Source organism: Talpa occidentalis, unplaced genomic scaffold, assembly GCF_014898055.3.
Source record: "Talpa occidentalis isolate TD23 unplaced genomic scaffold, MPIMG_talOcc4v2.1 talOcc4.5, whole genome shotgun sequence".
NCBI classification, from domain to species: domain Eukaryota; kingdom Metazoa; phylum Chordata; class Mammalia; order Eulipotyphla; family Talpidae; genus Talpa; species Talpa occidentalis.
This window is the reverse complement of record NW_023604861.1, coordinates 109,475,949-109,489,839: the sequence shown is the minus strand read 5'-3', so window position 1 is coordinate 109,489,839 and position 13,891 is coordinate 109,475,949. Positions and strand designations below refer to the sequence as shown.

General features: G+C 38.6%; 1 protein-coding gene across 2 annotated transcripts in view; it reads right to left on the bottom strand.

Annotated features, from left to right (window-relative positions):
• FSHR (follicle stimulating hormone receptor) overlaps positions 1 to 6,164 on the bottom strand; it is a 161,413-nt gene extending 155,249 nt beyond the window's left edge. For both annotated transcript variants that reach the window (XM_037528083.2, XM_037528084.2), the window contains exon 1: positions 5,875 to 6,164. In XM_037528083.2, coding sequence (XP_037383980.1) covers positions 5,875 to 6,026 — 152 coding nt within the window. In that variant the 5' untranslated portion in view covers positions 6,027 to 6,164. The remainder of the gene's footprint in view (positions 1 to 5,874) is intronic.
• Between the last annotated feature and the right edge of the window lie 7,727 nt (positions 6,165 to 13,891).

Sequence of the window (13,891 nt, the reverse complement as noted above, 5' to 3'; positions counted from 1 at the left end):
TTCAAATTTAGAATGGATGTTCACATTCTCCTTAGAACTTGTAACTCCAGAAAGAAAAAGCAAGATCAAAGAGTCCTTTCTAGATTCATTGACTGCCTCCAGGTGAACCTGAGTTTCTAGGGTAAGTCAGAAATAAAAATTCCTTTGACTATCATCAAAATGAAACCTACTCCCTAAATTTTTTCAAATATCAAAAGCCGTAAGGATACACTTTCTTAGAAATTAAGTGTACAGAGAGTAAGTGCTATAGTCATTGGAAGGAGGAGGTCACTTTTAAGTAAGTGGGAGGCTAAGTTATCTCAGAGTTATAATAGTCTTCATATCAGTTTTTGAAAACATTTTCACACCTATTGACTCATTTCATCACCACGAATGTCCTCTGAGGTAAGTGGGTTTTTCCTAGTATTATACAGACAACAGCAACCACCACCACAACCTGATAGGCTAGATGTTTTATTTATATTGTTCTATTTAATCCTCATAGAATCACTAATAGTAAGGTGTGCAGGACAACTTCCCTTATACAACCAACAGTCACAAGATAGAGCAAAAAAAAAAAAAAAAAACAGAGCCTGGGTTTAATGCCAGATGTCTGGCATTGGCCACACCCTGCATCTCTGACTTGCCAGAACCAGTTAAAGGCCCACCTGTGAATCTTACTTTAGAACTATTCCTATTCCCTGCACAACTCTGCTCAGTTTAATACCAGAATATGCGGCCATGTTGTCTCAGGTTGCCCAAGTAGGGACTTAAACCAGTGATATTTAATCACACTCAGCTTTTGCCTAAATCAGAAGTTTAAATTTCAATGTCCATAAATAAGACTTTGGCCACATTCATTCAAGCTTTGTCAGAGGCAGCTTTTCTACAGCTACAGTAGAGTAGCTGCAACAGAGGTTCTATGGCTCATAAAGCCTAACGTAGTTATTATAGAAAAAAGATTTGCTGACCTATCGCCCACATTATAAAGGACTTTTTTTAAGAGGAAGAAATAGATTTTCATTGTACACAACTTGCAGCTTAAGTCTGGGTCCCTGCCTATCAGAGAGCTACAGGAGTGACCCTGCCCAAATTACTCAACTTTTCTTTCTTTGATTTGCCCCATTAAAAAAACGAAGCAATAACACCAACCTTGCAGTTCCACTATGAAGTTTTCATAACGTAGTGTGTGTAAAGCTTAATGCAAAGAGTAGACACGGCTTAGTAAATGGAATCTACTGCCTTCTTGATGTCACTGTGTTATTTTGGTGTTAAAATTGGCATGTGCAGATGATAGGGAATTAGAACTCTTTAGCAAAAGGGGTTATGTAAAATAAAACTGCTCTAAGGCGATAGGATAAAAATGTACATGATAAAATGTAGGAACCCTTTCCCCCCAGGTGAACCTAACAATGAAGCTTTGACATGTTGATGGATGAAGCAATTGAAGTAGTTGAAGCCGGGCTATTCCTTCCACCTACACCTGATCATTGTTAAAGTCAATGCCCAAACTTTGAAACTGTAAGGTGAATTAGAAACATTTAGTTGAACGAGTCATTTCATCTTTCTTCTGCCAATATTCCATATAACCCTGATTCAATTCTTTTTAAAGAAGCAAAAAATAATTGCTCTTTCATTCTAGCACAACATCTGAATTCTAGTTTACTTGGCATTTTATCAGCTCTTCAATGATTAACAAGATCTTAAAATGTCTTTAAACAATTATTTCTAACAGACAAACCAACATTTTCCTTCTTTTTCTCAACATATCTTGCCAAGAAAATTGCAAAAGTAAACTTTAGAAAGCTCCAACTCACCGCATCCTGTAGTTGAGCACCATATCCTGACACAACACGTCTTCCCCACAATCTTCCACGTGGCAAACTACTTATATAACTCCCTCCCCTGGTCACCTGGTCTGTAGTTTTGCCGTAAACATCTTTGCTGAAGGCACTCTTGTCGCAAAAATAATTGGTCGTAAAGCAATTTTGTCATTAAAAAAAGGAAGTGGTTGAGCTTTGGTTTTATTTTTCAGTTGACCTATTCATCAGTTACTTTTGGTCAACTTTTAATGTATTGAAGCCAGTTGTCAGTTTGGTTTCGCATTTCCATTGCAGGAGGACAAAATCTAGCTTTGCAAATGGTTGTGTTCTTTTCTAGAACAGCGGTATTATGCTGTGATTGCACACGTCCAGGAATGTTAATCGCTGAAAATAAATGTGTTCAAATATTTTGTCTTTTTCACAATATATTTATATTCAAATATTTTGTATTTTGTCCTTTTAACTTTGTTATTATTAATTTTTCATGTTTCATAATGTCTTCTGAGTGCGCCTCTTTTCTCTTTCATTCCTTTTTGCTCTTTGACAAAAAAGGAAAATATTCTTTATGCAGTATTGCCAAGAAGAATAAACACACAGGGAAAAAAGTCTTTAATTTTGTGACTAATTTTTCATGTCTCATCATATCCTTTTATAGCTAATTAGTTATATCCTTTCTTAAAGGCCAATTAAGTTATATGGTGGAAAGGTTATAATATGTCCTTTTGAATATTCCTCCTTTTTTTTGTTCTTTTCTCTTTATGGCAAAGCTTACTTGCAGTAAAGATGTTTATCTTTAAAACAAACTACCTATAACCCCAACTCACACCCCACTGGTGAGGGAAGCACAGAAAAGAATCTTCCTAAGATTAGGGATCTGGGAGAACTTCTTGAATCCTTAAATCTCTTAAATCACCTTACTCTTCATTCAAGGGGAGAAAAATGCCAACAACTGGCAAGCACTTTCTTTCCGAGATCTAGTTTTCTGCTTTGTCCTTTATCACAAATACCTAACACAGGGCTAGCCTGTCAAGTGTGTGAAATTTGTTTCTGGGGTTCTGCCCAACATGGTCTCTCCTACAATCTTTTTCCTTAGTTGAAAAGTGCTCTTGGGCAAAGATGTGTTTTAGTCATTTATACCATAGTATGAATTATTTTTTAAAGACATACTTTTATCCTCCCATGCTAACTCACACCTAATCCCTGAGGTTTGAGGTTTGAGGGATTTCCTTCCTCCTTTTCATCTTTCTCTCTTCCTTCTCTTATTTCCTCTGTTTTATATGCAGAAAAAAAGTCTTGTGCTAAGAAATATCAGGAAGCAGATAGCCCAGAGTAGAAGGCAATTTGGTGGGATAGAGGGATATCAGCCTAAAATTCAAACATGTTAGAGATCTCTGCTTTAGCCACTGGTTGACACTGCTTGGCCCATAGTGAAACAAAGGGAAAAATGTCTGTGGTTTATAGTTGCTTGTTGCTTGTTGATTTTTACTTTATTATAATTAGTCTTTTTCCTGGTCCCTTATTTAGGTTTTCTAAATTCCTGCTATGAGACCATTCCGTATTTTTCTTTTTCTTTCTGGCAACGGAGTGGTGGGGGGAAGGGAGTAGGATCAAAACAAGGGGGTGGTGTGGGAATTGTATGGGGACTATAACCAAGATGAAAATGCATACATTGTGTAAAGATGAAAAATGATGTAAAAATACACTAAAAATAATAAAAAATAAAGGACTGAGTTAAATATGGCAAAAAAGGGGGAAAAATGGAGAAAGACTAGAGAGCCACTGTAGGGTAAGGTAAAAAGGGGCGGAGAGTGGGAGTGGGGCTGTGTCTGTTGGGGTTAACAATAACGCAGCTGTGCAGGTTATATTAAAAGCACCTTAGAAGTGAGGGACAAGGGCTCAGAGGGGGGTGAGTATTTGTCAAATTCTTTTAGGAACAAGTGACTTTTTACAGGGACTCAGGCACATTGACCTTCTCCAGTGTTTATAATGATCTAACACACCAGGCTGCCTTTTGTACATGGGTACAGTCTCGTCCATAATCAGGAATAACTGTCTCATCTCAGGCAGTATAGCCAAAACACAGAGCTGACCAGTTATTTTTTTTCCTGTTGCTACAACCGCCTCTGGTTAGGAACTGAGAACTCATGATGTCAAGGGAAAAAGTTGCAAGCAAAATCAACTAAGGCTGCCACGATTTGTCTCTGAGTGAAAATCTAAAAGGCAACACCAACATGGTTAGGTGTGGATATGATAATCAGTCATCTGAAAAGATGAGCATCTTCTGCAAAAAAATAAGAGCTATCAGTAGTTTTAGGGGACCAAGAATGAAGCAGGTCTTCAGAATTGTGACTTCTGTTTAAAATCTTGTAATAAAAACACTGAGGATATCTACAGTCTCTGAGCTACAATGTGCTAGTTCTCAGGTGAAGTCGTAATTAGACTAGTAAATTAACTAGTCCTGCCTCCCTCTTGCTCTAGTGCAGTCAATCATGGGGAAAGAACATTAAGCAGACTAAGAGTTAAAAGACTTAATTTCTAGTTTTGGCTTTGCCTCAATTTATCGTGAACATTTGGACAATTCTCTTTACTCTCCAGACTCCAGATTCCTCATTTGCAAAATGAAGAGATAATGGACAAATGATGTCTAAGGTCTTGTCCAACCCTAAAAATTTATCTACTTCCTATTAAAATAATTTAGCAATGATGCAAAGTCAGAAATCACATTTTCCCCAGCTGTATGAAAGATTATCCTGTATTTTTCTTTCCCTCTTTTTCTCTGCTTTCTTCTTCATCACCTCCACCCTGCCCCTCCTTCCTTTACTCCATCCCTCTTTCACCCTAGAAGTAGTATCTTAGTTTAAGAATTATTTGCTGGTGGGCCTCTGTAGGGTAAGGAAAAAATTATCAGGCTTTTCTGCCCTCCCTCCATTAGAATTGATGATGGATCCTTATGGTCCTGAATGCATGCCTGATGGTGGGCACCTGGAGTAGGGTGTGGGCATATGTAGATGGGATTCACCTGGGCTAAGACTGGGCTTATAAGGGCAGTGCCATGGAGACGCAAGCAGAAGCAGAATCACAAGAAGCAGAACACTGAGAAGAAGAACAAAGAGCAGAACCATCAGAGAAGGCTGGAAAGCCCAAAAAGAGTGAAGACTTGCTGAGGGCTGGGAGGCCTGCCAGCCCCCCGGGACCCCTGCCTACTGTGTACCTGGTAAATCCCAATAAAAGCCTGAAAAGCCACTGAGGGCTCCAGGACTCTCTCCCTCCTTTACCTGATCTGCTGGATCAGAAAACCTGCACTATGCCCTACCTGTCCTGTCGCTACAGCCTCCCTGGCGGTGGAAGGGGTTAAGTCTGAGCACTATGAAGCTATGAGTAGTCACTGCAGCAGGAGTGAATGCCTGGCCAGGGAAGTGACCAATATGGTGTAGCAGACCTCTCCTGTCTGTCGTGCTGCTCCCCTCAGCAGCGTATTTCAGTTAATCTGCCTTTTCTGTTCCCCACTCTGTCTCTGGTGAATTCTCTCACCCTTCTGCACCTTTGGCCTACACTTCAGCTCTTGCATGCATAGATAACAAAATAAATCTTTTTTTAAAAAAAGAAAAAAACTTAAAGAATTATTTGCTGGTGCCTACAAAGCAACAGTAATTTGAAGTAATGAATGTAATGTCCTCAGGTGATATATATTGTGTATTCTACTTAAAACTCTATTTCTGCCTCCAATTCTAGGTCTTCTAAGTTTCTACTTCTTAGTCTTTACTTTCTGTGGTCCCACCAAAGAGATTATGGAATTCAAGAGCAAATGTGATGAAAAGACTAAAAAGTGTCTCTTTGCCTTTGGATTCAAGTTTCCAATTGCCCTTCCCTCACAAATGCTCAGACAAACTTCTAAGATTCTTGGAGAGCCATAGAGTAGGAGTGTTGGGCTGGGGAGTTTGTTTTATTCAAACCTTCAACCAAGGCAGAAGAATTTAGCCCAACAGTTATCAGCCCCTAATGTGAAAATAATAATAGCACCAGATGCACAAATGCCAGGCACACAGTTGTTCCCACTGCCTCTGATACTCACAGTTCAACTGCATTCCTGGGCAGGTCCGAGGGAATCTCTGTCACCTGGCTCTCTTGGCAGAGGAAAACCCTGTTAGAGCAGTGACAGATCTGATGATGACATCCGGACCCCAGGCTCAGGAATGCCAGTACGGAGACCAGGAGCAAGGCCATGCTTATCTATCCATCCACCTCCTTTCTTCCTACATCTGCAGAGAAAAATCATGGGTTTTAGAGGCTCACACAGAACCCTTATGAGAAGAGATCTGCCTTGAGCGCTGTAGAGTCATGTGACCCTCCAAGGGACTTATTTATTTTTTTTTTGGTCACTTCCAGATGAATAGCAACATTCCTGTGTGCCAGCAGTGATTTCCGGGGCAAGATAAGCTACTCCCTTATCCTTAGAGATTGGGTTTCTTACACCCTGACCCAATGAAGACAACAAATAGAACCTTGATGCATGTCTGCACTAGTTTACATTATTTTGTTGCAGAAGTGCTCCTGCTGGTCACCAGTCTCTTCTCAAAACAGTGACATGATTGACTTAAAAAAAAAAAAAAGATACGACAAAATATGAAACAGCTCTAGGAGTGTCACTAAGCAAAGGATGGGGACCTATTTCTAGTCTTGACATCAACTTCTTGCTCCAGAGTACTCTATAAAAACTAGAATTTCTTTTTTTTATTATCTCCAGTGATAATAAACTCATTACCAATTGAACCTCCCCACCCATCATCTTGCTCCCAAAATTCCCACTGGATTATAGATAACTACAATTATGATTAGTCACTGTAAAACAAGCAGAATGTTTTTTATATTGAAATTTGTTTTTTATTTTAAAACTATGCCATAGTCTCAAATTACATATTTCCCCCCCGCCCCCACCTCCACATTTTAAAAGGGCAGGCTTGTTAGGAAAAAGAAAGTGAGAAAGGAGAAGAAAGCACCTGCATAGATGCAGGTGGGCAGTCTTGGGATGAGAGCTATTATAGATAATATTTGTAACATAAATTTAAATAATATTAAACAGTTGCAGACAGAAAAAATACAATCAGTGCTCTTGGTTACTCCCTCTAGGAAACCCCACTACCTTCAGCTATTCCTTATCTAACATAGCTTTGAATATGCTAGTTTATCTGCCTCAACAGTTTAGAATAACCTCCAACCTGGGAGGTAGAACTTGAAATGTTTTTCTGGATGTTCTATGTGCTATAAGAGTCTGGCCAAAGAAAAGTGTTTCAAGGAGTGAATATATAGAGTGACCTATTCTCAGAAAAAACTATCTGGACTCTTGTATTCTTCTGGCTACTTATATGATATTCAGAAAGATGTGCATAGTGAATAAAACAGAGAAAACCTGGGGAAACTCATGTTGACCAGTTGGCGGGTCCTCACCTGCATGCTTACAACTGAAGGATATCACTCAAAAGTGGACATATGGTGAGAAATAACAGTAACAGGATACTTATTTTAGGAATATATTTTTTAGGAATTTAATATGTGGCCAAGTTTCTGCCTCTTGATGGGAAGAACAGTGGAACATTGCAAAGTGGTATCAATACACACAGGTGGAAAAAACTGTAGCCATTTTTGGCCAACATTTGCCACAGTTACCTAAGCCTTTAGCATATATCACGGTCATGCTAGATAACAGAGATGCTGACAATGATAATTTGAATATTAATTTTCAGTTTTTCATAGCTGTTCTATTACAAACTAAGCATGCTGCTACATCAAGAGGGAGATGCTACATCAATAAGGTAGGTTGGTATTTTTTTTTAAACAATGACATTATAAAATAATTGGAGGCATTCATTCTCCATTCAGAATTCTTATTTTATAGGTTTACATTTATTTTTCTTAAAAAACACATTCCTTTTCTGTCTTTTTTTAAAATTTATTTTATTTATGCATATAAGAACTGGGGCATATGTCAGGTTCAGGGGTGAGAGGATTCACTAGAGACAGAGTAACGAGCAGAACAGGTGGAGCCACTGAAATGCACTGCTAAGAGGAGCAGTGAGCAAGACAGGAGAGGTTTGCTGGGCCAATGTGGGCCAGCATCCCGGCTGGGGATCAAAGTCAGCTGCGATAGTATGATAGCGCTGAGACTCAACCCCTATACCACCAGGGAGGCCCCCTTTACTCCTTTAATTTACTATGATGCTATAATTTCAGTTGCTAATATGAATCTAATGTAACCTCTTAATATAACACTGTGGACCTTATTGAAGAACTTATGGCAGGAATAAAAATTCATTGTTATATGTCAAGAGCATAGGCATTACTTGTAATTTTCAATAAAACACAATAACCTTGAGCACTAAATCTTTCAAGTAGCATCCTTGATTTCACATTATTATCAACATTATACCATTTATTAGTTCCTAATATATTTAATTTTTGCACAGTAAGCTATTTGTTGACAATTTTTTTGTTCTATCATATACTAGTGAGAATTAGATGGAATTATATAAAGTAATAGGGCATAATAAATGAGCCTTACACGAGTTCTACAACCAATCATATCTGGCTTGATGGGCCATGGCACACTTTTTCCATTCTAAGAAAGGATGGTCATGTACCCCATAATGTTAATGAAACTCCTTAAGTTGAGCAGTGCACAACATGCACAACTGCACCTGGCAGCCATGCACTGGAGACTCATAATGGGAGCTACTGGTGAATGTTTGACCTAATGAGGGTAAGTTTATTTGGTATTGGTAGTAGAGATTGAGGACAGGCACTTCTTAGGGTGTGGGGGAGGTGTTCCAAAGGAGCATTTCTTAGGATGCAGTGCAGCTGATACATCTGCATTATTCTTACAGCAAGGGAAGGAAAAGTGTGCTGGAGTTAGGAGACCTGGGTTCTGGTGACAGCTTTGTCATTACTGTAAGACATTGGGAGATTTTTCAACATCTGAAAGTCAGTTTCTTCTCTTCTAAATTATATTTATAAATACTTAATTTATAGGACTCCAGTGCAGTGCGGATAAGATGCACATGAAAGTACTTTGAGAGAGCCTGGGGTGAATGTGTGAGATTCTCTTCTATTTTGGAAGAGTGATCCTTTCTGGTGAGAATTCTCTAGTTTTCTTAAGTCATTCAATGGTATGTGGTCAACTTCAGTTGCATAATTTTTTAAACCTCCACCCCACTGATGCGGCCTGAGCTGGTCACCACAAACATGTACCTTCTCCCCTTTGGGGCCTTTCTCCCACTTGGGACTTGAGGAGTTCACAGACAAGCTGTTGTGGACAAAGGGATCATGTACCCTCCCCAGCTTGTCCTTGACTACTTTGGATAACAAATGGAATGTACGGTCAAATTTATATCAACAAAAATGTTACTATGAAGACTAATGATAGGTGATGTGGAGGCATTTCTGTAAGCCTGGTGGGCGATTTGGTGTTGTTTTTGTGTGAACAAAGTGGACTTTAAAATTCTTGCGTTTAATATTTCCTAGATAGAGAAAGTTTCAGGCTCTTTTAATGGAGTGAATTTAAATCACACTTTTGTCACTGCATGCAATCTTTGGGTCAATGTTTTGACCCCCAACATTTCTAGGCTTCCAAAAAAACAGAAATTAAAAGGCATTTGGGGGTACATTTATATGAATACGAGATACCTCATATGTTCAGACACTAGGCAGGGGCTAGTGGGGTCATGACTATGTCTAGTCATTGGTTTGATCATGGAAAGTTTCATAAAATTTCAAGGGAAATGAATAGTCTCAGGAGTGCTGGTAGAAGAGCCAACATTAATGTTAAGCTACTGCTGATATCTACCAAGGAAGTTTAGCCCTAGGAATTGTGCATACTCAAGTCTAGGATACAGTCTCTTCCTTTAAGGAGCATAAACATTTAGTTATGACATGATTACAACATGACATTCTTTACTACACAGGAATACAATCAAAAATTAAAGTATAGGGCCTCCCTGGTGGCACAAGGTGTTAAGATGCAAACTATGAAGTTATCCGCAGCCACTGCAGCATGAGTTTGATCCCCTGGCCAGCCAGGGAGCAACCTACATGGTGCAGCAGACCTCTCCTGACTCACCTGCTGTTCTCCTCAGCAGTGTACTTTGGTCAACCTGCTTGTTCTGTTCCCCACTCTGTCTCTGCTGAATTCTCTAACCCTCCCGCCCTTGTATGCATAAATAAATACATCTTAAAAAAAAGAATTATAGTGTCATATTCATTTTCAAACTATATTTGCTACAAGACTTGAGGAAGCACTGATGATAAGTCTTCTCCAAAGCAATAGATCTAAGTTAATTTGGCAATTTTCTGATTTATCTGGTTTCTACATTTATATTTCTCCATGAAACCCCCAATTAAACTATATATATATATATATATTTATAATTGTAGCGTATACACATATTCAAAACAAAGCAGCATCTCAAGGTAGGCCTGTTGTTTATGAACGTGAGTGCCAACTGCCAATAACACAGCACCAAAAGCTGAAAACCCAAGGCCTGTTTTCTGTTCTCATTCTTTGGAATGAAGAAAAATAATAGTGACATTCCATTATTTATAAACATGGTTGAAGAAAAGAGAAGCAGTGAAATTCATTGCTTTCAAAGAATAATTTTTTTGAATCAACGTAGGGGCACCAGAGTTTGCCTCAGATGGCGGCTTCCCTGCTGATACCTGGCAAGACTAGGCTATGACTTTGTTCCCTCCAGGACAAGGGAAAGAGCTGGCAGGTCCCAGCCATGGGTAGTCACTGGACCTGGGAGGCAGTGATTCATTGATCAGGATTGTATTTAGGCCTGCTCTGTGCCTTGCATTCTAGAATACTGGATACTGTGGACAAAACTGAGGTATAAAGTGGGGACTCTGTCCTCCAGAATTTGCTGATTCACAGGACTGATGAGAGCAAGACATTTAAAAATAGGGACCCATTTATAAGAAAATAGGGACCCATTTATAAGAAAAGGAATGTAATAGAGTAAGTTGTTCAGAATTCAGAATTAGGCTATGACAACAGCTTCTAATCATTTTATGTTAATGTTGCATTAGGCACCAGGCTAAATACCATACTTTCATAATCTCTGATTCTTTTACTAACACCACAAGGCAGTCCTGATCAGTCTCATTTTGTGGATAGGAAAACAGAGGCTTACAGAGGTTAAGTAAATCTGCCCCAGGGCATGCAGTGATCAGTCCAGAATTCAAAAGCCAGCGCCCTTCTGCTTAGGTATGGCATTGCCATGGAGAGCAGGGACAGGTGGGAGAGGGGCCTGCACATCAGTTCGAGCCCAACTGTGGGCTGATACAAGACTGTGCTGTTCTGTGGTAAGTGGCTATCTCAGTGAAGAGGGGCCCTTCCTTCCCTCTGTTTTTTTGGTGACCCTGGAAGGTAGTGATTCTTCATTTTTTCTCTGCCAGATGGCCCTGCTCAATCACTCTAACCTTACTGGGGACAGATTTCCTGCATTAATGCTATATTTTTATTTTTGTAGGCCTGTCTTAACTGAGAATAGCTCAGCTTTAATGCTATTTTGGAGTGAGGTTTTTTTAAAGAAACCATGTACTTTATCACGTAAACCATGGCAATTTTGAAAGTGACAGGGGACTCTGTTAACAATTACGCTGGGATGCCCAGATCTTATGTTCAATCTAGCCATAAGGGATTAAAGAATACAGCTAATGGAAGTAAGATCTACACTATTCAGAGAAAATTATCAGGAAAGGGAGCAGACAAGTGGTAGTGAATACCATCTACCGCAGCTATGATTATCTTCTGTCTGATACTGGGGCGGGAATTTGGGCACATTCCTCACCCTTCACCCACCCAGCACTAAGCTAAGGCAACTGATTTACCATGTCAGAGTGACATTATTATGTGGAAGGAAGCCTCTGGCTTACTGTCAAAATTAGTAAATTTGGACTGTTCTAACTTTTAGGAATTAGAGTACTACTTGTTCTTAAGACCCTTGAAATTTTTTGTTTAAAATTTATAAACTGAACCATAACAAGAGATGCTGGAGTTTCTCTAAACAAATAATCTAACTAAAGGCATTGTAAGATTCTGGAAAATATCACTTATTGCTGAACTGGGATCCAAAGAAAGGAGATGAGGTGTGGAGAGGGGGGATGGGTGAGAAAAGAGAGGTCATCCCAAAGGCTTTGAGCTGAAATAGCCAGGAACATCATCCAGTGTGACAGTGGACTTCTACCTAGGTCCCTCCTCTTTTCAATCCCTGACTCCATTGTCATTTGTTCTCTTTGGGCTGACAGATAGGTGTTGATTCATGACAGCATTATAGATCAAATGACAAGTCCTCTTGTGTTATGTCTGGTAATAAAGAAATATAAAAATGCTTCTTGGATTAGCTTGACAGTATCAATTTAGAAAGTAGCTTTCAGTCCTAAATCTTTCTGGGAATGACAGAAAATACCTTTTGTCTAAAATATGAATGTTTTTCATCACTAATGTAAAAATAATGTCTTTGAGACAAGACTATACAACAATTTCCAACCTACTACCCCAAAAGGGGGAAGGAGGTGAGTTTTCCCAAAGAGAGCCCTGATAAAGTCCAACTTTTTCAGACATGATTTTATATTATAAATGTATGCAAGATTTACATTCTGCTTTACAAGGTATCTGTTTGCTATCAAATTCTTCAAACTGTCTTTAGTAAAGTTCTATGCAAAGATGAGTCATTTTTGTTCTGCAATTGTACATCATCTTTGGTGTAAAACCACATCCTGCATGTTAGGAATGAAGGGATAAAAATCACCCATAGCAGGTGACAGCAATAAGGAGTTTATTATTTTTAGAGTCATAGTTCTAGAGTAAAAGTTAAATAAAAATTAGCAATATTAATTTCATTGTAAGACTTCTTTTCCCCAAATCCTTCAGCAGACCAGAAATATAGTACCAGATAAAAAAGATCTTCTGATGATATTATTGGACACAATATTGACCTGCAAGGACCCAGGGAGAGTAAATAAGAAAAGAAATACCATACTACAATCTTTCTGCTAATCAAAATAAAACCTGTATTGACTCTTTTCTCCCAAATGGCTACATCACCCCTACATGCTCATTGGTTTTACTAGAAGAGTAGTTTATAATTTGAAATTTCAGTATATAGCAAAATTAAACAAAGATACAAAATTTTATGGGACAATTCATACTAACTCTACATTTGTTTTCTCTTTTCTGGGGATATGTTTTTTCTTCTCTGAGGTAAGAACACATGGATATGAACTTTGACACTCTTTGAGTAGATTGAAAAAATAGTTGCACTTTCAAACTATTTTGGTCTTCTGATAAAAAAAGCAATTAACCTCAGGATAAATCTGTTCACATAATATTGTTCTTTCCTATTTGTTACTATCAGCATGCTAACAACAAGAAACAGAAAACAGAAAATAAAGACAAATCCTAAAACCAAAATAAGCACAATAAGACTGAAGATATTGATAACATTAGGAAAAACTTGATTTTAGAAAACATTTCCCCATTTTCTTTAAATTTTAAGTAAACATGTTAATATAGATAATCAAATCTGTCTTCTATAATGGAATTCTTCTACACTGAATGAGCCCCTAGAATCTAATCTTGTTACCTGAGAAGTTTTGGTCCCCAGAATACATAATACCATCTCTACCATTTGCACTGAGAATGACTGAAAACACAAATCACAAATACCATGTAAATGCCCTTCATTCATTGCCTAGACTTTAACTGAGTGTCTCCCATGTTTTAGGCATTTGATTCTGAATACAGTTTGCCTTTACTCACACAGTGGAAAATCTGCATCTAACTTATGGTCAGCCCTCCATATACAGAGGTTCCACATCTGGGCATTCAAACAACCAATATCTGTGAAAACAGAACCCATGATGGAAAAAAAAAATCCCTTTATTCATCATGGACTTGCGCAGTTCAAACTTGCGTTGTTCAAGGGTCAACTGTAGTTGAAAACAGATGATACATAGCCCTTGTCTTCTGATATCATAGTCTAGAGTAGACAGACAAGTAAGGTGTGCTAGAACACCTTTGGTCACTTTTCCCAGGA